Consider the following 22,253-nt stretch of genomic DNA (forward strand, 5'->3'; position numbering starts at 1 on the left):
TTGTGCCGTACGATTTAGACCATGTACTTAGATCCTTAAAATAGGGCCCATAAATTTGTATTCATTATTTTCAGAAGTTAGGTTATTAAAGTCCCACTGAAGTGTCTTGGATCGCGCAGCTTTGTTTGATGTGTTGACGTAACTTCCACTGAAAGGTGGGACATATTGAATGGCTCCTCCCCCTTTTCAAGCAGCCAATAGCGTTTAGTTTCCCTCTCAGACTGCGAGTCGGACTTGACGTGCCGTCATGGAAGCGGATCCGAGCGCTGATGATACGCTGGATTCAATAGTAGAAGTGAATAAATTCTAGCCATTCTTAACCAACTTAACCGAGTAAAACTCGAGTGTTTGAGCAACTGAACACACACTCCAACCCATATTGCTCTGTGTGTCAACGCTCGCATCGGCCAGGTGGTGTTTATAGTATAGGGGGCGGAGCTTCAGATTCTAGAGAGCATTTGATTGGACAGAAGATGTGATGAGTCCGCGGTGATGTCATAAAAATCCCTGATCCATTTTAGCGGAAGTGAGAGACTGAAAGTTTTGAATGCTTATATCTAGTGTTGCTTTCGTCAACGAAAATTATGACGAAATATTGTCGTCAACGAACCGTTATCACCTGACGAAAACGAGACGAGACGAGACGTAAATGCTGGTCATGTGACGATGACTAAAATACATGTATAATGCAATATCGTTGACGAATAAAAACGAGACTAAATGTGGTTTACGAAATAAAAACTATGCTAAAATGTCTCTTCATTTTCGTTGACCAAAACGAGACGAGACGAAATGTTATAATGTCACGACGAATGAGAGAGTTGTGCGTGAACCTATAGCTTATCGGCTTTAAATTCTGGTTTGCGATCTGGTCACCCGATTATCAGCGAATTTAACAATATTACTCCATTAGTTATTCTATTAAAATGTCTCATTGATATTTGACACATTCATAATCATTACTTTTGCCGGTTCTTTGTGACAGCTGTATGTTATTGGCAGCGTCACCCGCGGTTACATGAACGCGTCACCGCATCAGCACCAGAACATGGAGATTTAATTTTAGAGAATAATCGCACAACCTATTCGATATTCTATAATTAAATAAACTAATCAAATATCCAAAAATCGTGACTCATCCCTGCATGGAATCTCTTGTTTCTTTTCCCAAATCTTCACTCATGTCTCACCCATTTTCTAAAAGGATTATAAACGTTTCTTCATTGGTTCGCTTTTAATTAGGCCTATTATATTCGTATTCTTTACTCTGGTAAAGTAGAAAAACGCTGTAGGACAGATAGCCTACATTTGTACTTGCATGTCAAATAATTTTTTACACAGTTTGTGCTTGTTAGGCCTATATTAGACATAGGTCATTAGACATTAGTCAAGTTTAGTTGTAAAACGCGTTTCACACGCGCGGGTGATTTTTAGTTTCACTTTCTCTGGCAGCGCAATCTCAAACATAGAACAAAATAAATATATAATTTCTAAATATTTCGCCCTTGTGGAGGATAAAATTCGCTCTTCAGACCAATTTACATCAAGTAGAAAACACGAAGATATCATAAAGAGATCGATGGTCTCTTTCCTGCTCGTGTCCCACATTCCTCTCAAAGCGCAGAGTGGTAGGCTATATCACGCGTCTTTTTTTATTTTTTTATAACCCCCCAACCACCGCCGGTAGTTGGTCCATTACCGCGGTGGTAAAAAAAAAAAAAAAACTGCCACCGTCACAGCCAAAGCTAAATATACTAAATATAATAAGATAACCTTGTTTGCAATTCTATATTGACTAGGGTAAATAGAATTGCATTACTAAAAAGAGACTAAAATACAATTTCCATTGACTAAAACTAGACTAAAATGTCATCAGTTTTCGTCGACTAAAACTTGACTAGACTAAAAAGAGTATGAACGTGACTAAAACTAATAAAAACTAAAATGACAGCTTGACACAAAGACTAGACTAAAACTAAAATTAAAACAGGCCGCCAAAAACAACACTACTTATATCTCATAAATGTGAATTTGTCATTGTTTTGGAGCACACCAGCTTATTCATAACCTTAAGGCTAACATATTCATACTAAAGGAAAGTAGGCGTTGAGGTCCAGATTGAGGAGAACTGTGTTAGAGTCTGCCTCATCTGATAAGATTGGACCTAATGAATTTGAGCCAAAATACAGTGTAAAATATAAAATACTACTTGAGTACCTTAGGAATGTCTGAATATGTGGCATCACATTGTTTATGTGACAGTATTAAAGATTCAATTTTAGATTATATTCTGTTATGCCCGGTACACATTGTAGCATTTTGGGCACGTTTATTAGATCCATGTTGCCAGTAGTTACACACATTTCCCACATGTAAGATGACACATCTTTAGCAGACATAAGAATAGTTCAATACGCAGTCCATGTAAACGACTCAATGGGAACAGTGTCTTCCTTGGATGATGCTCATAATTAAGCCCCTTTCACACAGCGCGATGATCCCGGCATATTGCCGGCAAATTGCCAGAACGCCTTCTGTGTGAACGCAAACACGACCCGGGATTGATGCCGGCATCGATGCCGGGTTGGGGACCTAGTAACATTGCCGTGTTCAGTCCCGGAACGCGCGCTGTGTGAACAAAAGCCATAATAATGCCGTGTCGTAGTGATGACGCTGAAGCCGGGATCGTTCGCCAGCTGTGAAACGGTACATAATGCGCAAGTTTATGATTGAATCAGAGAAAGAAATGCACAAGCGTGGTTTCTCGAGAGAAAAATCGCAGCTCATAAGCAAACTTAAGACGCTGCTGAGACATTACAAGTCACATCGATGTCACGTGTCTTTACGGGATTTTTACGGGTTGTGTGTGAACGCACTCTCTGATTCCGGAAAATCACTGGCAGTGTGAATGAACCAAAATCAAACGAACCTGGGTCAAATCCCGGGTCACTTTATCCGTGTATTTTCCGGAATCTCTGTGTGAAAGGGGCTTTAGTGGAATACATAATTCGCTCCAAATCCATTAGACTTTTGTTCATCTTCAAAGCACCAATTAATATATCTTCTAATGAAACTAGAGTGATTTCTGGCCCTCTAAACTTTCAAGCTTCAAAAAGTTCAGAAAACATCATAAAAGTAATCCATATTAATCAATGTTTATGCTTTATTCACGTATAAACATTGACCAACACACATGTGTACAGCACAACTAATATGATAAACCAAAGCTTAAACAAGCTGCTTGAGGCTTGAGAACCAATGAGTTTTGTTTTTGAGGATGACAAGACATTTATTCAGACACCTTCAACATTTCTCACATTATCACAGTTTATTTGCTATAGTTTAGAAAATGGTACTAAAATATGACTCAGAATCAGTGGATATTTGACTGGTTTTGTCCGTCCTTCTGTTAGACTGTCTCACACATGAATTATGTTGAATATCTGTCAGCTGTTAAATTTAACTACACAATTAGATAATACCAGTTTAGCTCAACCAATCACCAAGCAATGCTTCATTTTGTTCAGTCTGTGTGTAAAAAGAGCATTAGCAATTAAAGAAAAAACACTTCAGCAAAACATGATCAGGTCAAAGTGTCTGAATCATTTTTGGTCCCAAATTTGTATAAATGTTACTGGTAGTCAATGTATGAAGAGTTTCTGGGTATAATATGTCACAGTTTACTTTATTTTTCTCTCCTCACTTACATAAATGAACTATAGTGTCAAAATATAGTGAAAAAATATCAAAAACTATATCTGGTGTCTGAATAATTTTTGGTTTGACTGTATATTGAATAATAGTGTCGTCATATACATGTCCATTATTAACACAGGGATTGGACAACTGCCCAGAACACATTAGCAAACACATATAAGCGCATTGACAAAACCCCACACCACTTGCATTGAAGCGCTCAGAAACACCCTAGACACCGTCTTGATCCGCACTCAGATCGCCCTCGCATCAGTTTCAAACACTCACACTTTCACACACGTCAAATCACATGATACTTTCCCTTCACAGGTGCTAGTCATGTGTGCTCTCTAACCACGTGTTCATCTGAGGTTGTGGCATTCTCAAGGCTATCCTAAACACACACATACTCTTCAAGTGTGCGCTACAATATGTGTGCAAGACAATATGTGTGCAAGACACGTTAACACACGTCCGGTGAGAGAATGCGTCCTGACATGCGTTCGCTCTCTGACTATCAGAACCGAGAGCAGAGACAGATGTGACACTAGCTGGGTTTCCATTACAGATTCACGCAAAACTTTTGCACTATTTTCTAAATGTAGATAAAAAACGATTGCAAAATGGCGGCGTTTCCATTAACCGATGTCATGTGACCAAAACATAATTGTTTTCCTCTCGCGATAATCATTACAAACATCATAGCGGAGGGTTCACGTATATCTCAGTCACTGCACTATCCATTATATATATATATATATATATTATTTTTAACAGAAGAAGTCGTAGGCGTGTTATTCAAGCATTAATGACAAGGAAAGCCTCTTAAACTTGTGAGCGGCTCATATGAGGAGTTTCTGGGTGTTTCTCCCTCATTTCTGCTTCAAGATCTTGATCAATTGTGGCATTTCTTTGTCATTTAGAATCCAGTATTGCTGTGATTCGTTTGTCTTTTATGAGTTTAATGAAGAACTCGGTCTCGTCTTCTGTCCAAACACACCGCTTCATCTTTAAAAATGTAGTCAGGTGACCTGTAAATGCACAAAAATGGTTTCCATATCAGTTTTGCGAAATATTCCTTTTTCAAATTGCCCGAAAAAGCACCTCATGCGAAACATAAAAACTTTTTTGCGATATATGGGAGTTTTTGCGAAATTAACGCGTTTCCATTGGGCGTATTTTCAATTCGCAATTTCAATTTGCGCCCATTTGAAGGATAATGGAAGGATAACGCGGCTAATGAGTGTTTCTAAATTGCTTGATTGTTTATATCGTCGCAAAAGTTTAACCCCTCGTCTCTAAGATAGATATATAAGAATATCCATCGTTATTTACACACAGCATTCGCACATAAAGGGATAAATACTCAGCAAATCTCACCTGCTTGATTGCTTGATCGTCGCAAAATGTGGACTAAATTATCGCCCAGCTCTAATCTCTTAAGTGTGACTATAAGGCATGAAGATACTGGGCCCTATCTTGCACCCAGCGCAAGTGACTTTGTACACCGACGCATGTATCATTCCTATTTTGCACCCGCGCAAAGCGGACTTTTCCCTCCACAGAAGCACCTCGGTTAACTAAGAAATAGACTTGCGCTCCCGGGGGCGGTTCAGCGCAAAGAGGAGGCGTGTTCAGCGCAAAGAGGAGGCGTGTTCCGGCGCAAACGTTCCTTCATGCTATTTTGCAGGTTTAGAAAACAATTGCGCCACTAACCAGGAAAAAATAGTTTAAAGTCAATGGCGCGTTGCGCATGTTATTCATATGCTATTTTAAGGGCGCATGCTTGGCCATAATCAATGTAGCGTGTGCACAACGAGCATACACTTTGATTCTCTCATCTACACAGAAGCAGCAGTTTTCATTTTTGCAAATCATACATTATTACGATAGATAGATAGATAGATAGATAGATAGATAGATAGATAGATAGATAGATAGATAGATAGATAGATAGATAGATAGATAGATAGATAGATAGATAATTAGATAGACAATTTATTATAAAAGCATACATCTAGCTTACACATTTACCCAAATTATCATACGCCTGTTTAACCGAAGTTAATTTGGGTGGGTTTCTCCATTTCAATGTAACTTCTCTCTTTTACGGCCGTGACGAGAGCGTTGCTCTCCTTGGCTGTGAACCGCTCCTGGCGCGCGCCTGGCAAATCCGCCGTTACAATAGCAATCCGCTATGGAGAAAGCGCCTCTGCTCTTAAAGGGAATGTGAGATGACGCTCTGATTGGTTTATTTCACGTTACGCCCAAACCACACCTATGAATAATGAAGCTACTTCAGACCAACCCATTTTAGATTTGCGCCGGGCGCAAGAGTCATTTATCCCGCCGGGAAAATAGCAACAGCGCCGAGACCCGCCCACAAAGTTACTTGCGCTTTGCGCTTGACACTTGCGTTTCAGATCGTTAAAATAGGGCCCATTAAGTCATTTGCGTCAGTTCAGTCCTTTCAATATAAAAATCTTCTCTACTGACTGACTCACTCATAAAGACAGTCTTTTCCTTTTACATTATGAAATAATGTAACTTCTGTTGCTGTTCACGGTCAGGGTTGGGACTATTTTTTCCAGCGGAAGTTACGCCTCACGAAGCGCAAGTAAGGACCCAACCAATCAATTGTCAGTGCGGGAGGGCTTTTATCTATACTCCCGAACCGAATCAGAATCGAACCAGACTCACTAGACATTATTATTATTAATCAGACTAGACATTATTATTATTATCTCCAGGTCCAGGTTGGTGTGTGTGTCTGAGTCTGTGTGTGTGTGTCCACCTCCAGGTCCAGGTTGGTGTGTGTGTGTGTGTGTGTGTGTGTGTGTGTGTGTGTGTGTGTGTGTGTGTGTGTGTGTGTGTGTGTGTGTGTGTGTGTGTGTGTGTGTGTGTGTGTGTGTGTGTGTGTGTGTGTGTGTGTGTGTGTGTGTGTGTGTGTGTGTTTGAGTGTGTGTCTGTGTTTGAATCTGTGTGTGTGAGTCTTTTTGAATGTGTGAGTGTGTGTGAGCCTGTGTTTGTTTGTGTGGGTGGGTGGGTGGGTGGGTGTGTGTGTGTGTGTGGGTGTGTGTATGAGCAAAATTAGCAACAAGTCGTCTCTGGAGCAGTCATAGAAAGTGTAGCAATGGCATAGCAATGTAGCAATAGTAATGTCTTTAAGTTATCTGACACTAAGTGTTGGCAAAGGAAATGTGTACTTGTCAATAAAAATATATGATATATTTAACCCTTTTGTTGTGCTGACTCACACTGCAATACTTCAGCCATCATTCCAGCTGCAATTCATTACCCTTTCAAAATTGAGCATAATCACTATAGTTTCAGCCAAAAAAGCTATAGTTAGTGGTGTTTGCTAACGCTATTACAGTATTATGCTTGACTCACTCCATTTGTGCTCTGAGCATGAATGAATCTCCAGGAGCCGGTTTCACAAAGCTATTTTAGACCGGTCTATAGTGTTAGACAAGTCTAAAATGTGCTCATAGTCTAATGCAAGTTAGACTGTTTCACAAAAATAAAGACTGACTTAATTTAGACCCCAAAAAATTAGACACCTTACCCCCAGGCTAACTTAGGTCTAAGCCTCTGTTACCTTGGCAACCAGCAGTAACAATCAGTTACATTACAAACAGCCAAAAGAAAAGGGAAAATGGCTCTTAATTTAAACATTTCTTCTTGTTACTAAATTCTCCGCTAAATTTCCCAAGTAAAATGTCCTTGTAACTGTTGTACTCCTCCAACAAACACACATCTTCCGCTGGGGTAAACTGCTCTGAGCGGCTGAATGCACTTACTCGATCCGCCATGTTTTTTTTGTTTTGAAAAGTGTCTTATTTTACCCAGAATGCATTGCAATGTAGTCCTACTTTTAAGATAGTCAGAGTCTTAAGTGCTTTGTGCAACGGTCTGATGTAGATGTCTATCTGAAGTCTGACTATCTACTATATCTAAGCCATAGTCAAAGTCTGTCTTTGTGAAATCTTTTTCTGTTACTTTTTTGAGGAAACTGACAAAATATTTGTGCCTTTTTTTCTTTTCTTTTTTGTGGAACTCAAAACATATTCGGTGTAATATGTACTTGCATCAGAAAATGTGTCCGACTTTATATTAAGTGTCTTTAACTGCTATAAAAAACATTTAATCGAATAATGTAATGCACTTATTGTGTATATGCATGTTTTTACATTGTACGTACGTTTAAAATACAGTCATGTAATTATATCTCTAATCAATTTCTGTCTATAATTACAATGTTGACCTTCCCTTACACCTCAACCCAACCTTAAACCTACTCACACCACCAAACCTGTCCTTACTCTACCCGTATCCACTTCAAGAGCAGCACAAGTGCACAACATCAACACAACATCAACACAATACGTACTTTGAATTTTGGTACATTTTTGGTCACACTTTATATTAGGTGTCTTTAATGCATTGTGTTGATGTTGTATTGTATGTGTATAAGTTAGTACATAGTAGTTAAAGAAACGTTAATGTAAAGTGGGGCTGAAACATTCTTTATTTTGTGTTCTGCAAAAGAAAAGAAAACACTCATGCCGGTTTGGTACAGCATCACGGCGAGTAATTGATGACAGAAACTTCTGTAATCTCATTTAGCCATTTTGTTTTTTTCCTGTGTGTTCAAGTTCAAGCGCAGTGTCTGTAAGAGATGTGTCCTGTTGTTCCCTCGTTCTCTCTCTGACCCTGGCATGACCTCTGAGCTGTGTGTGTGTGTGTGTGTGTGTGTGTGTGTGTGTGTGTGTGTGTGTGTGTGTGTGTGGCTCTCGTTCATATGGCTGAGGTTTAACACACACACTCTCACAGCCACAGGAATGATGAGTTAGCATATCTGTGTGTGTGTGTGTGTGTGTGTGTGTGTGTGTGTGTGTGTGTGTGTGTGTGTGTGTGTGTGTGTGTGTGTGTGCGTACGTGTGTGCGTACGTGTGTGCGTACGTGTGTGTGTGTGTGTCTGTGTGTGTGTGTGTGTGTGTGTGTGTGTGTGTGTGTCTGGGAAGAGGGTATCTGATGAATGAGTGTATGTGGGACGGGGCAGATTCCCAGAACCCTTTGAACCTCGTATCACAGGAAGCAGTGTGTGATAACGTGCCAGTGACCTGTGTGAGAAAGTCAAGCCTCGAAAGTGCAGCTCACACACTTCTGTTCAGCTCTCGTCCTCACACACTCGTCCTCACACACTTCTGTTCAGCTCTCGTCCTCACACACTTCTGTTCAGCTCTCGTCCTCACACACTTCTGTCCAGTTCTCGTCCTCACACACTCGTCCTCACACACTTCTGTTCAGCTCTCGTCCTCACACACTTCTGTTCAGCTCTCGTCCTCACACACTTCTGTCCAGCTCTCGTCCTCACACACTTCTGTCCAGCTCTCGTCCTCACACACTCGTCCTCACACACTTCTGTCCAGCTCTCGTCCTCACACACTCGTCCTCACACACTCGTCCTCACACACTTCTGTTCAGCTCTCGTCCTCACAGACTTCTGTCCAGCTCTCGTCCTCACACACTTCTGTCCAGCTCTCGTCCTCACACACTCGTCCTCACACACTTCTGTCCAGCTCTCGTCCTCACACACTTCTGTCCAGCTCTCGTCCTCAGACACTCGTCCTCACACACTTCTGTCCAGCTCTCGTCCTCACACACTCGTCCTCACACACTTCTGTCCAGCTCTCGTCCTCACACACTCGTCCTCACACACTTTTGTCCAGCTCTCGTACTCACACACTCGTCCTCACACACTTCTGTTCAGCTCTCGTCCTCACACACTTCTGTCTAGCTCTCGTCCTCACACACTTCTGTCCAGCTCTCGTCCTCACACACTGGTCCTCACACACTTCTGTCCAGCTCTCGTCCTCACACACTTCTGTCCAGCTCTCGTCCTCACACACTTCTGTCTAGCTCTCGTCCTCACACACTCAATGATATGATCATATAACACCGATTTTATCATCACTGCATTGGTTACCTATAAAGTTCCGTATTAATTACAAGGTATTGCTACTGACTTATAAAGCCCTAAACGGCTTAGCTCCAGTCTATTTAACGGATCTTCTATCGCCCTATAATCCATCGCGCTCTTTAAGATCACTAAATTCAAGGCTTTTGGTCATACCTAGGATATCCAGAACCACCAAAGGAGGGAGAGCATTTTCACATTTGGCTCCAAAACTCTGGAATAGTCTTCCTGATACTGTTCGTTGCTCAGACTCGCTCTCCCAGTTTAAAACTAGATTAAAGTCGCATCTCTTCAGCCAGGCATTCATATAATCGTACAGTTCAAACTACAATCCGGCCTCTATCTCATAAATGCCAGAGGAGAACTGGCCCCCGACTGAGCCTGGGTTCTCCCAAGGTTTTTTTTTCTCCATTAGGTCACCTGATGGAGTTTTAGGACACCATTAGGTCACTTGATGGAGTTTTTCGGTTCCTTGCCACTGTTGCCTTTGGCTTGCTCAGTTGGGGATATTTTGGGGATATTTAATTTAATTTTATCAATCAATAAATTCCTCTTGAAACAAACTTTGTTGTATTATTTTAATTTAATACTGTGAAGCTGCTTTGATACAATCTGTATTGTGAAAAGCGCTATACAAATAAACTTGGCTTGACTTGACTTGACACTCGTCCTCACACACTTCTGTCCAGCTCTCGTCCTCACACACTTCTGTCCAGCTCTCGTCCTCCGACACTCGTCCTCACACACTTCGGTCCAGCTCTCGTCCTCACACACTTCTGTCCAGCTCTCGTCCTCACACACTCGTACTTCTGTTCAGCCCTTGTCCTCACACACTCGTCCTCACACACTTCTGTTCAGCTCTCGTCCTCACACACTCGTCCTCACACACTTCTGTTCCGCTCTCGTCCTCACACACTCGTCCTCACACACTTCTGTTCAGCTCTCGTCCTAACACACTCGTACTTCTGTTCAGCTCTCGTCCTCACACACTTCTGTTCAGCTCTCGTCCTCACACACTCGTCCTCACACACTTCTGTTCAGCTCTCGTCCTCACACACTCGTCCTCACACACTTCTGTTCAGCTCTCGTCCTCACACACTCGTCCTCACACACTTCTGTCCAGCTCTCGTCCTCACACACTCGTCCTCACACACTTCTGTCCAGCTCTCGTCCTCACACACTTCTGTCCAGCTCTCGTCCTCACACACTCATCCTCACACACTTCTGTTCAGCTCTCGTCCTCACACACTTCTGTCCAGCTCTCGTCCTCACACACTCGTCCTCACACACTCGTACTTCTGTTCAGCCCTCGTCCTCACACACTCGTCCTCACACACTTCTGTTCAGCTCTCATCCTCACACACTCGTCCTCACACACTTCTGTTCCGCTCTCGTCCTCACACACTCGTCCTCACACACTTCTGTTCAGCTCTCGTCCTCACACACTCGTCCTCACACACTTCTGTTCCGCTCTCGTCCTCACACACTCGTCCTCACACACTTCTGTTCAGCTCTCGTCCTCACACACTTCTGTTCAGCTCTCGTCCTCACACACTCGTCCTCACACACTTCTGTTCAGCTCTCGTCCTCACACACTTCTGTTCAGCTCTCGTCCTCACACACTCGTACTTCTGTTCAGCTCTCGTCTTCACACACTTCTGTTCAGCCCTCGTCCTCACACACTTCCGTTCAGCCCTCGTCCTCACACACTTCTGTTCAGCTCTCGTCCTCACACACTCGTCCTCACACACTTCTGTTCAGCTCTCATCCTCACACACTCGTCCTCACACACTTCTGTTCAGCTCTCGTCCTCACACACTCGTCCTCACACACTTCTGTTCAGCTCTCGTCTTCACACACTTCTGTTCAGCCCTCATCCTCACACACTTCTGTTCAGCCCTCGTCCTCACACGCTTCTGTTCAGCCCTCGTCCTCACACGCTTCTGTTCAGCCCTCGTCCTCACACACTTCTGTTCAGCCCTCATCCTCACACACTTCTGTTCAGCCCTCATCCTCACACACTTCTGTTCAGGCCTCGTCCTCACACACTTCTGTTCAGCCCTCGACCTCACACACTTCTGTTCAGGCCTCATCCTCACACACTTCTGTTCAGGCCTCATCCTCACACACTTTTGTTCAGCCCTCGTCCTCACACGCTTCTGTTCAGCCCAAACCCATCAAACCCATCAGAAGTCAAACAATCCTACATAAATATGTACAATGTGTCAGTAAAAAGTAACCGTATAAAAAATAAATAAATTAAAGGTGAAGAGTATCCAAGCTATCTGATGTTCTCCGACTATACATGATAAATAATGTCCTAAATTGGATAGTTCCCCAAAAAATGAAAATTCTGTCATCATTTATCGGTTAATATTTCAAACACAAATTAGATATTTGTAATGAAACCTGGGATATTTCTGTCCCTCTGTTGAAAGTCCAAGTAACCAAAGCCTAGAAGATCCAAAAAAAAAAAAAGGTCATAAAGGTCAACATATGAGCCAAGCTGTTTTAAAGAGATTTGATAACTTTTCAGTTATGAAACAGATTTCATTTATTATAGTAGAATATTAGAACTATTTCTGAAGGATCATGTGACACTGAAGACTGAAGTAATGATGCTTACAAAAAAAAAAAGCTTTGCATAACAGGAATAAATTTAATTTTTAAAAGAACGGTTTTCTATTTTAAATTGTAATGACATTTAACAAGATTAGGGTTAGGGTTAACTCTTCTGCTCACCAATTTATTTGATTAAAAATACAAACAAAACAGTAATATTGTTAAATATAATGGCAATTTTAAATAACTGTTTTCTATTTTAATACATTTTTAAAATGTAATTTATTCCTGTGATCAAAGCTGAATTTACTCCAGTCTTCAGTGTCACATGATCCTTCAGAAATCATTCTAATATGAGGATTTGATGCTCAAGAAACATTAATTATTATTATCAATGTTGAAAACATTCGTGTAAAAAAAAAAGTCAGGATTCTTTGATGAATAGAAAGTTCAAAAGAACAGCATTTATTTTAAATAGAATATTTTTTAACCTTATTAATGTCTTTACTGTAACTTTTGATCCTTGATGAATAAAAGTATTGAAGTAACATATTTATTTCCCCCAAAAAATAAAATAAAAATCCTTACTGATCCGAAACTTTTGAACGTTAGTGTTTAATGTGACAAAAGCTTTCTATTTCAGATAAATGCTGTTCGTTTCACAATATTACTGTTTTTGTTTGTTTGTTTGTTTTTTATCAAATAAATGCAGCCTTTTTTAAAAAAAAAAGTAGTTTAAACAGATAAGTAGCATATCTGTCGCCAGTATTGTCTTGCCTGACCCAAATCCGACCTGACATCATTATTGTAAGCTTGCCTTAGTGAATCACTGATTCAGTAATATGATTTTCTATGTAATTTTCATCAAATTATCCACGCTGCAGCTTTTAGTTTGAGCAATAACAACAACAACAGCAATAGAAAAACCTGTCTTTTCTCTTTCAGATGTAGTATCTGTTACAGTTAAACACACTAGTTTGCTTTCATATTTCCGTTTCCTGTGCTCAGAAAGACTTCAGGACTTGGAGCTTTTCTCTCCCACAAGCTGCTTTGTGTGTCTGTAGTTTTCTGAAGGATTTGTGAAGGACGTGTTGGCATGCTCAGCTCTTGGCACGGGAGAGTTGGGGATTGTATTGAACTGTGTTTGAAAGCAGCAGTCACTGTGTCAGAACCACAAAAACACCAAAGCAGAAAGGAAATAAAAGCTCAAACACTGCTTTTACAAACCCAATATCTGCCTCATAAAGAGTCGCAGGACCGCTGCCAGAACAATATATCTCTCTTTCTTACATTCTGTTTATATCCTCGGCAAACGAGTGAAAAAAAAAAAAAACACAAAAGACTTCCACTGAAGAATTTGAAGGTGCATAGCAACGACTGAGCAAACACCCTAGCAACCACACTGCCGCATAGCAACACCCTGGCAACCACCCACAACACACATCAGGGCAGCAAATTTTGCACAGGTCAACAATGCTCACATTTTATTCAGAGAATATAAAATTCTAGTTGTTACAATCCTTTGTTACATCGATAGAAAAGAAAAGTTCTGTCAAGAGAATAAAGAATAAATAAAAATAAAGAATAGTAAAAAAAAAAAAAAAAAAAGGTTGAGTCACACTTTAGATTAGGGTCCATTTCTCACTATTAACTATGACTTTTGCCTCAATAATTTCCCAATTACTGCTTATTAATAGTTAGTAAGGTAGTTGTTAAGTTTAGGTATTGAGTGGATTAAGGGATGTAGAATATGGTCATGCAGAATAAGGCATTAATATGTGTTTTAATAAACAGCCAATATCCTAGTAATATGCACGCTAATAAGCAACTAGTTAATAGTGAGAATTGGACCCGAAACTAAAGTGTTACCAGAGATTATACTACAGGACTATTGAATGCTTGAATCTGATTGGTTGACGAACGGCTAAAGTAGTTCCAGGCATTACAGTAGTCTTGACTGCATTACAGTTTCATATCACTACGCCAAATTACTTTTCAAATGATTTTTTTAAATTTGCATTATTATTTTCTATATTATATATATATTATAAATAAATAAATAAATAAATAAATAAATGTCAAATTGAAGATCTGCTCTTAATAAATAAGTTGTTGTTGCAAGCAAAACTCTTCCTCACATCCATCGTTCAATAGTCAGGTTAAAGACATCGTATATCCACCGCATCCACATTCCCCGCTGTCATCGTGAGCCTCACATGTGCACAGCTGGAAGACAGAGCGAAGGGAAGAGCGTCTGTAATTTAGCCTCTCTCACACACACACACACCAGCCCTCTGGGCCAGAACTGCACTTCTGTAGGTTTAAAGTGCTCTGGCTTGTCGTCATTAGCGGATCTCTTTAATCTGATGCTTGGAAAACTTCTTAAAGCAGAATACTACAAATAGAAATTCCACATGAATAGCCGGCTAGTGCTAACAAAACATGGGATGCAGTTTAAAAGAGGCCCTCTCTCTTTTCTCTTTTCTCTTTTCTGTTGCCTTTACCCGAGGGAAACATACTTGCCTTATCGTTCGAGGTGGACCACCCAAGAAAAATGACTCAGGTCTCACTTTGAGTGCGAGTGAGCATCTATGCAGGTCCGTACGTGTGTGAACGGCGTATTAGCTTGTGTGTATGTGTGTGTGTGTGTGTGTTTTGGTAATCTATGGGGATAAACAGCTGTTGAAGAAAACCAAGACAAGAAAGTGAGAGAATAAAGGCCAGTGCCATGCCTGTCTCTTGCCCCCGGGAAATCAAATGTTCCACGTTTGCCGGTTGTTTAGATTGATCCCGCTCTGGCCGGCTGATAAAGAGCGTATCGCTCTGGCCATCTGGACCCCGTTTGGAGAGATTCACCATAGAAAATCACACGTTCACGCAGAGAGGAACAACAGCTGTGAGGCTGCGATGCTTCCCTTGGCCCCTTTGGAAGGTTTCGATGGGAAAACACAAGGTGTATCCCAGATCAAGTGCGGATCGGGAGAACCTGGAGACTTAAGGCCAGTTCACACCAAGGACGATAACGATAAAGATATGGTTCTAAAAATCGTTCTCCATAGTAAAGAATAGCAGAGTTCACATCACAACTATAAAGATATGAGGAACCATATCGTTGGGATCACTTTCAGAACGATTTTTTTTCCAGCTGTCAAACGATAAAAATACTGACAGCCAATCAGAATCCACTCTAATTTAAAACGTGCTTAGAATGAAAAGACCGTTACCGGTCGTTGGTGTGGACGCTAATACAGTTATTGTTATAGTTATCGTTCTTTGTGTTAACGGGCCTTTAGAGACATATTTTAAGGATCGTCGTCTAAAGCGCACGGCTCAAGTACTGTTATGGCGTGTCTGAATCCACTTTTGCTAGTTTAACGACGAGAAAAATGGTCGCCGCTCCCGGTGCATGATTTAAAAGGGTCGTCACTATTCTCTTAATGAGTAATGGGTGTGTTTTGTCTCTATTCTCTTAATGAGTAATGGGTGTGTTTTGGGCGTAACGTGCAATAAACCAATCAGAGTCTCATCTCCCAAGCGGAAAAACTGAACGCTTCTCTAGCGTGGAAACAGAGCTCGTGCGCGAGGTTAAAGCTGTGTGTGTGTGTGTGTGTGTGTGTGTGAGGTTAAAGCAGACCATCTACGGGACAAAGTGTAGCGCATTGTGGACCCGCCTATTGGCTCATATTACTAACACGCTAACAAAAAAATACTTCGCCATTGACTTTACACCAGGTTTCAGTGGGTCAATGGCCTATTTCATTTGCCTCAAAATAGCAACGCGCCAACCAGGGTTTGAAACTAACATCCACCAACACGACAAATGCAGGTAAAAATCAACTGTGTTGGGTAACAATTGTCGTGTTACTTATTATGTTTACTCACTTTTACTGGGGAAGTTCGTGTAATCAAATCTGCGCAGATTTAGCGCAAATACTCGTGAGTCCTCATGATATTATTACATACAGCGTATTGCGCAGAATCTGCTCATATCTGGCTTACTTGAACACACATGTCACTACACAACAAATAACGGCGCGCTTGTTCATTTGCATTGAAGCAATAGTGAAGATTTGGTGAACAGAAAAGACATTGTTATTTACCAAAATCCAACATGTGTTTGGTGTTCTCTGTACTGTATTGATCCGTCCACCTAAAACAGATTTATGGTGAAAAGGATGAAAGAGGAAGAGAGGAGATGCTGGATGACAAGATTTTGTTTGAATAAGAAATGAATGTATTAAATCCAAATTTTATAATATATATATATCAAACCCTGGCGCCAACACAAATGCGTTTCGTATTTAAACAATGTGGCGCAGGACATGAAAATGAAAACTGCGTCGGGCTGAAACTAGCCAAACACACTTGCGTCGCGCCGGGCGTTGGATAGGGCCTTTAGGGTTGGTGGTGAAGTGGCCCATTGAGTGCCGTGAGATCAAATGAAACGGAGCCCTGTTGAGCATCGGGCCACAAACCCACTTTAAGAGCTTGTATTTACTGGCCTCCCTCACCTCCATGCTCAGCTTGACCTCTATCCCGTCTGGACGGACCCAGTGAGCTCTTCAGGAGAACTTCGGGACAAAGGGATCGCCCACAATGGCTCATTCAGGCTGTTTATTAATGAGAGCCGCAGATGACAGGATCCTTTTATGACAAAGACAGAGATATTTTCAGCCCCTCACCCCACCCCGGCGTTTGGTAAATCTGCTAGGAACCACATGAAAGACTCGGCTCGTAACTGTCAGCAACTCTTCCAGGAAACATCACCACACAAAGCCTGTAGCAGTTCTGGGGTCTGCTGGTGTTTGGGTTACTGGCTGGTTGTGTTTCATTACATGTGGAAGGTCATGACTTACTCGTCCTTTACACAAGCTTCCTACATTTTTCCTTTGGCCTGTCCAGGGTCCAGAATTAACCTGCTGATGGACCTTCGGTAGATGCCGTATTTCATTTGAGATTTCATTACATCATTTGCTGCAAATGACGTACATTTTAAAGGAGTAGTTCACTTCAGAATTAAAATGTCCTGATAATTTACCCTCCCCACGTCATCCAAGATGTTCATGTCTTTCTTTCTTCAGTCAGAAAGAAATTAAGGTTTTTGAGGAAAACGTTCCAGGATTTTTCTCCATATAGTGACTTCAATGGGGTCCAATGGGTTAAAACTCAGCAAATGTGAGTTTCAGTGCAGCTTCAAAGTCTCGACACGATCCCAGCCGAGGAATAAGAGTCTTATCTAGACAAAACATCCGCCATTTTATCAAATAAAATAAACATTTATATACTTTTTAACCACAAATGCTCGAGCAAATCACAAATGAACTTTGAGTTTTTATGAACTAATCCTTTAAGAGTGATGTAGAGTTTTTTGTCCACTGGAAAGGTTTTTGTAAAACATAATGTTTCAATGTTTTGTTGGTTGAATGATCGACACCGAGGCACACAGCTGTTGTTTCTCTTTGATTACATCAGCACAGGCTGAAGGTTTCTTCTCTCTTACAGTGGGATTTAAACACTGTATTATGTTGCAATTCCTTAAAAAAGCGACTCACATTTTATTACAATTTTTTGCTTGGCATAGCATAAATTTTTTACCCTGGGTCGATTAGCAGTCAATCGGTCAATTTATATTGCATTACAAAAAGTGAGGCCTTGTGCTTCTGGAGCTTCTGCAACCATTTTCCATCCTGCCTTTTACAATTAAACAAGCTGTTTCTGTCCCTTTAAGACCTCCGGCTAAAATCCATGTTTTGTCCTTCATCAGGACAGGTTTCAGGATGCTAAATAGGTGTTTCTATGCAAATGTGGGTGTTCATGGGCCCTATCTTGCACCCAGCGCAATTGACTTTGTACAGCGACGCATGTGTCATTCCTATTTTGCACCCGACGCACAGCGGACTTTTCCTTCCACAGACGCACGTCGGTAAATTAGGGAATGAACTTGCGCTCCCGGGGGCGGTTCAGCGCAAAGAGGAGGCGTGTTCCGGCGCAAACGTTCCCTGATGCTATTTTGCAGTTTCAGAAAACAATTCCACCACTGACCAGGAGAAACCTAGTCTAAAGTCAGTGGCACGTTCAGATACTATTTTAAGGGCGCATGCTTGGCCATAATGTAGCGTGTGCACAACGCACATGCACTTTGCTTCTCTCATCTACACACAGACACAGCAGTTTTAATTTTTAGAAATCCATACATTATTTCAAGGAAAAATATTACCACACGAGGGAAATCATTGTTGTGTCCATGAAGATGTGAAAAAATAGGCATAAATCTAGCTTACACATTTACCTAAATTATTATACACCTGTTTAAGCGAAGCTAATTTGGGTGTGTTTCTCCATCCCCATACAATGTCACTTCTCTGTGTTTTACGGCCCTGATGAGAACGTCGGTCTCCTCGGCTGTGAACCGCTCGTGGCGTGCGTCTGGCAAATCCGCCGTTACAATAGCAATCCATGGACCAAGCGCGCCTGCTCTTAAAGGGAATGTGAGATGACGCTCTGATTGGTTTATTTCACGTTACGCCCGAACCACACCTATGAGTAATGAAGCTACTTCAGACCAACACATTTTAGATTTGCGCCGGGCGCAAGAGTCATTTATCCTGCCGGTATAATAGCAACAGCGCCCAAGACCCGCCCACAAAGTTACTTGCGTTTCGCGCTTGATACTTGCGTTTCAGATCGTTAAAATAGAGCCCACAATGTAACACCAAATTTAGCATTTTAATCAACAGAACACTTTTTGTTAACCTTTTACCAAAGAGCATCGCAATAATATGGTATCATGGGTTCAGTATCGTGATATGTATCGAATCATGACATGAGGGAATCGTTACACCCCAAATCCTCGGCTTTATTGACAGTAGCCCCGTTTACATGTAGCATTGTATTCCGATTATAACCATTTTAAAAGTCCAATCAGAATGAAAATGCTCCATGTCAACACCTCAATCGGAATAAAAATGCTCAAACCGATTGAAATTTCAGTCGGATTGAAGGGGGTGGAATAAACCTTTTCATGAACCGATCAAATTAAAGATTACGCCATGTAAACGATCTGATCCGATTACTTTGAGTGAACGTCTTTCTGCGCATGCCTGGTTTTGCGCCAGATAATTCATAATGCCTTCTGTTTGTGACCAGATGCAAAAAACTATGCACGCTAACCATTACCATAGTAAACATGGTAAATATGAACGCTTAGAAATCAGCGAAATCAGACAAATCAAGAAATTAGACAAATCATATAGGTTATCATAATAGCTACTGATTTATTTTATCTGTCAGTAGCCTACGTCTCGTCTCTTTATACCGGACTATCCTCTTTATCTCTGACTGAAAATATAACTGTATCCTTCTGGGAGAGAGTGCTAAAGCTCCTCAGGTAATATTTTTGGTGGCATATTTGTAGAAATGATCATTCTTTCTAAATGTGATGTAAATATGTGCTGTAACTAGGCTACCAAATAAACAGAAACAGACGCGACTGAATAAGTTGCGTGTCCTCTTTCTTTTGTGAAATAGACGTTCACAAACGTCATAAACGGTAAACCACTTTATTTCTGTGTGACTAATTTGCAATTTTGACACAAATTAATTCATTATGATCAATGTGTCGCTTTTTATTGTAAACCTGTGGTAAAACATCGATGCTTGGGTTTTAAATATTCAATTAAACAAAAGAAATGCCAGCAAACGGTTGCTCTTGTTTTGCGATCACGCTGTTTCCAGTGATTTCTTTCCGATTAGTTTTCTGATAAAACTTCCATTTTGTTGGTGAAATGATGGGTTTGTGTGACGTTGTTCCAGAGAGGCACAGTGGAAACGCAGCAGATTTTGGGCACGGTGCTACTGGCCCGAGGCTATTAGCCTGGCACGGCCGTTTAAAGCCCTGGCTTGCACTGGCCCGACAGTGGAAACGCGGCTAATGCCTACAACTAACGCAACGATTAAGTGATGCACCATCTTGACAGGATTGAAAACGTGGAAAATGATGAGCTTCCAGATCCGGCAGACAAGTGTGCGCATGTCACAAAATGATTTCGATTGAAAGCGTCAGCACATGTAAACACCAGATCGGTTTAGATAACATCCCATGTAAACAGTCAACCGGAATCCGTCAATCAGAACGATCTTAATCAGAATAGCAAAAAAGTGTGCATGTAAACGGGGCTAGTGATGCTTCTTTCCTTTAATCTGAACTCGACTTTATCTAACTCTTGATTCTCCATTTCTCCACTCAGGTTCTTCAGGATCGTGTGGAGACTCTCCAGAAACAGCTGCACGCCGTCGAGAAGAAGCTGATGAGCCGAGAGCTGGAATACCAGGAGCAGGTAAAGTTACCCGGACCCCCAAAGTGTGTTCGACGGCCCCTGAAGGGCCAGGAAAAAGCCACGTCTCCTCACAGAGTCACTGATATGCACATTTTACACATTCCCTGAGATCCGGCTTCAAGAGCTAGAGCCCTGGGCCAGGAATGCTGTCCTCGTTTCAGAGGGATTTCTCAATAATAACAGGCCACTTTGACCTTGAGTTAGGGAAAAGACAGAGAGAGAGAGAGATAGATAATTATCTGATTATTAGCTCCAGGAGGGTCTCTGAACCCTTGGTGTGTGTGTGTGTCTGTGTCTGTGTCTGTGTGTGTGTGTGTGTGTGTGTGTGTGTGTGTGTGTGTGTGTGTGTGTGTGTGTGTGTGTGTGTGTGTGTGTGTGTGTGTGTGTGTGTGTGTGTGTGTGTGTGTGTGTGTGTGTGTGTGTGTGTGTGTGTGTGTGTGTGTGTGTGTGTGTGTGCGTGTGTGTGTGTGTGTGTGTGTGTGTGTGTGTGTGTGTGTGTGTGTGTGTGTGTGTGTGTGTGTGTGTGTGTGTAAACGCCCTTCTGTCCTGAAAACCTCTGGTGACCTTCACTGCTCTCCTCAGACAGTTGTTGGGATGAGCCCTGGGCTGAAGTGTGTGTTAAACTACTAAGGAACAGCTGCACTGAGTTGGCATCAGATTCTGTGGAAAAGCCCCAAAGATGCCTTTTGTCCAGTAGATTAGCGGGCAGATTGTGTCGGGACAAACATATCAGCAGACGCCTTACAGTTAGGGACACAGCTTGCTGTTTGTCGAAGATATCTGGGATTTTCTTAATCAATATGTTAAGAAAGGAACATATTCTTATATGAATGTAAGAATATGGCAAGATATTGTCAAATTTAAAGAATGTCAAATATAAGTTGCAAAATAGTTCAGCATTTAAAATGCATCTCCACAACTTGTACAAACTAAAGCAATGTCTTTCAAAGCATATTAACGTTTCTCCACTGCTTTAATATTATAGCCTAATAATCATATCTCAATAGATATAGTCAAGTCCCACTTACATTATGTCCCACGGGAATCATGATGTTAATGTTTATAATATCTTAATTAGTGCTGGGCAATGATTAATCACAATTAATCACATCCACAATAAAAGTTTGTGTTTACGTAATATATGTGTGTGTACTGTGTGTATAATTATTTTGTAAATATATATATACACACACAAACACATGTATATATTTAAGAAATATTTGCATGTATATATATTTATATATCATTTATATTATATATAAATATAAATATTTTATATATAATTAACACATTTTTCTTACATATATACATGCATGTGTGCGTATTTATATATACAAAATAATTATACACTGTACACACACACATATACTGTATTATGTAAACACACACTTTTATTGTGGATTGATTAATCATTGCCCAGCACTAATTATGATATATTCATGCCTTATGATCACATTTAGCAGATTAGAGTGATAATAAGTTTACTCTAGTAAAAAAATAAATATACTAAAATGTATTTGAAATACATTTATGTTATGTTAAGTATACCACAACTACATTTACATGTTGTTGTACTTAATATAAATTCCCTGCGATTGCACTTTTGGTTTACTAAACTGATATACTTAAAGTCTGCTAAATTGGAAGAACTAATTTTGTTTTTAATGAACTTTAGT

At 40.9% G+C, this 22,253-nt stretch overlaps 1 protein-coding gene across 4 annotated transcripts in view; it reads left to right on the plus strand.

Annotated features, from left to right (window-relative positions):
- Positions 1-22,253, plus strand: part of cep112 (centrosomal protein 112) — a gene marked incomplete at its 3' end in the record, with an annotated part of 200,048 nt that overhangs the window by 165,488 nt on the left and 12,307 nt on the right. For all 4 annotated transcript variants that reach the window (XM_082185304.1, XM_082185306.1, XM_082185305.1 and 1 more), the window contains one exon: positions 20,488-20,577. In XM_082185304.1, the coding sequence (XP_082041430.1) occupies positions 20,488-20,577 (90 nt within the window). The remainder of the gene's footprint in view (positions 1-20,487; positions 20,578-22,253) is intronic.

Source organism: Leuciscus leuciscus (genome assembly GCF_965113295.1).
Source record: "Leuciscus leuciscus genome assembly, chromosome: 1".
In the NCBI taxonomy this organism is placed as follows: Eukaryota; Metazoa; Chordata; class Actinopteri; order Cypriniformes; family Leuciscidae; genus Leuciscus; species Leuciscus leuciscus.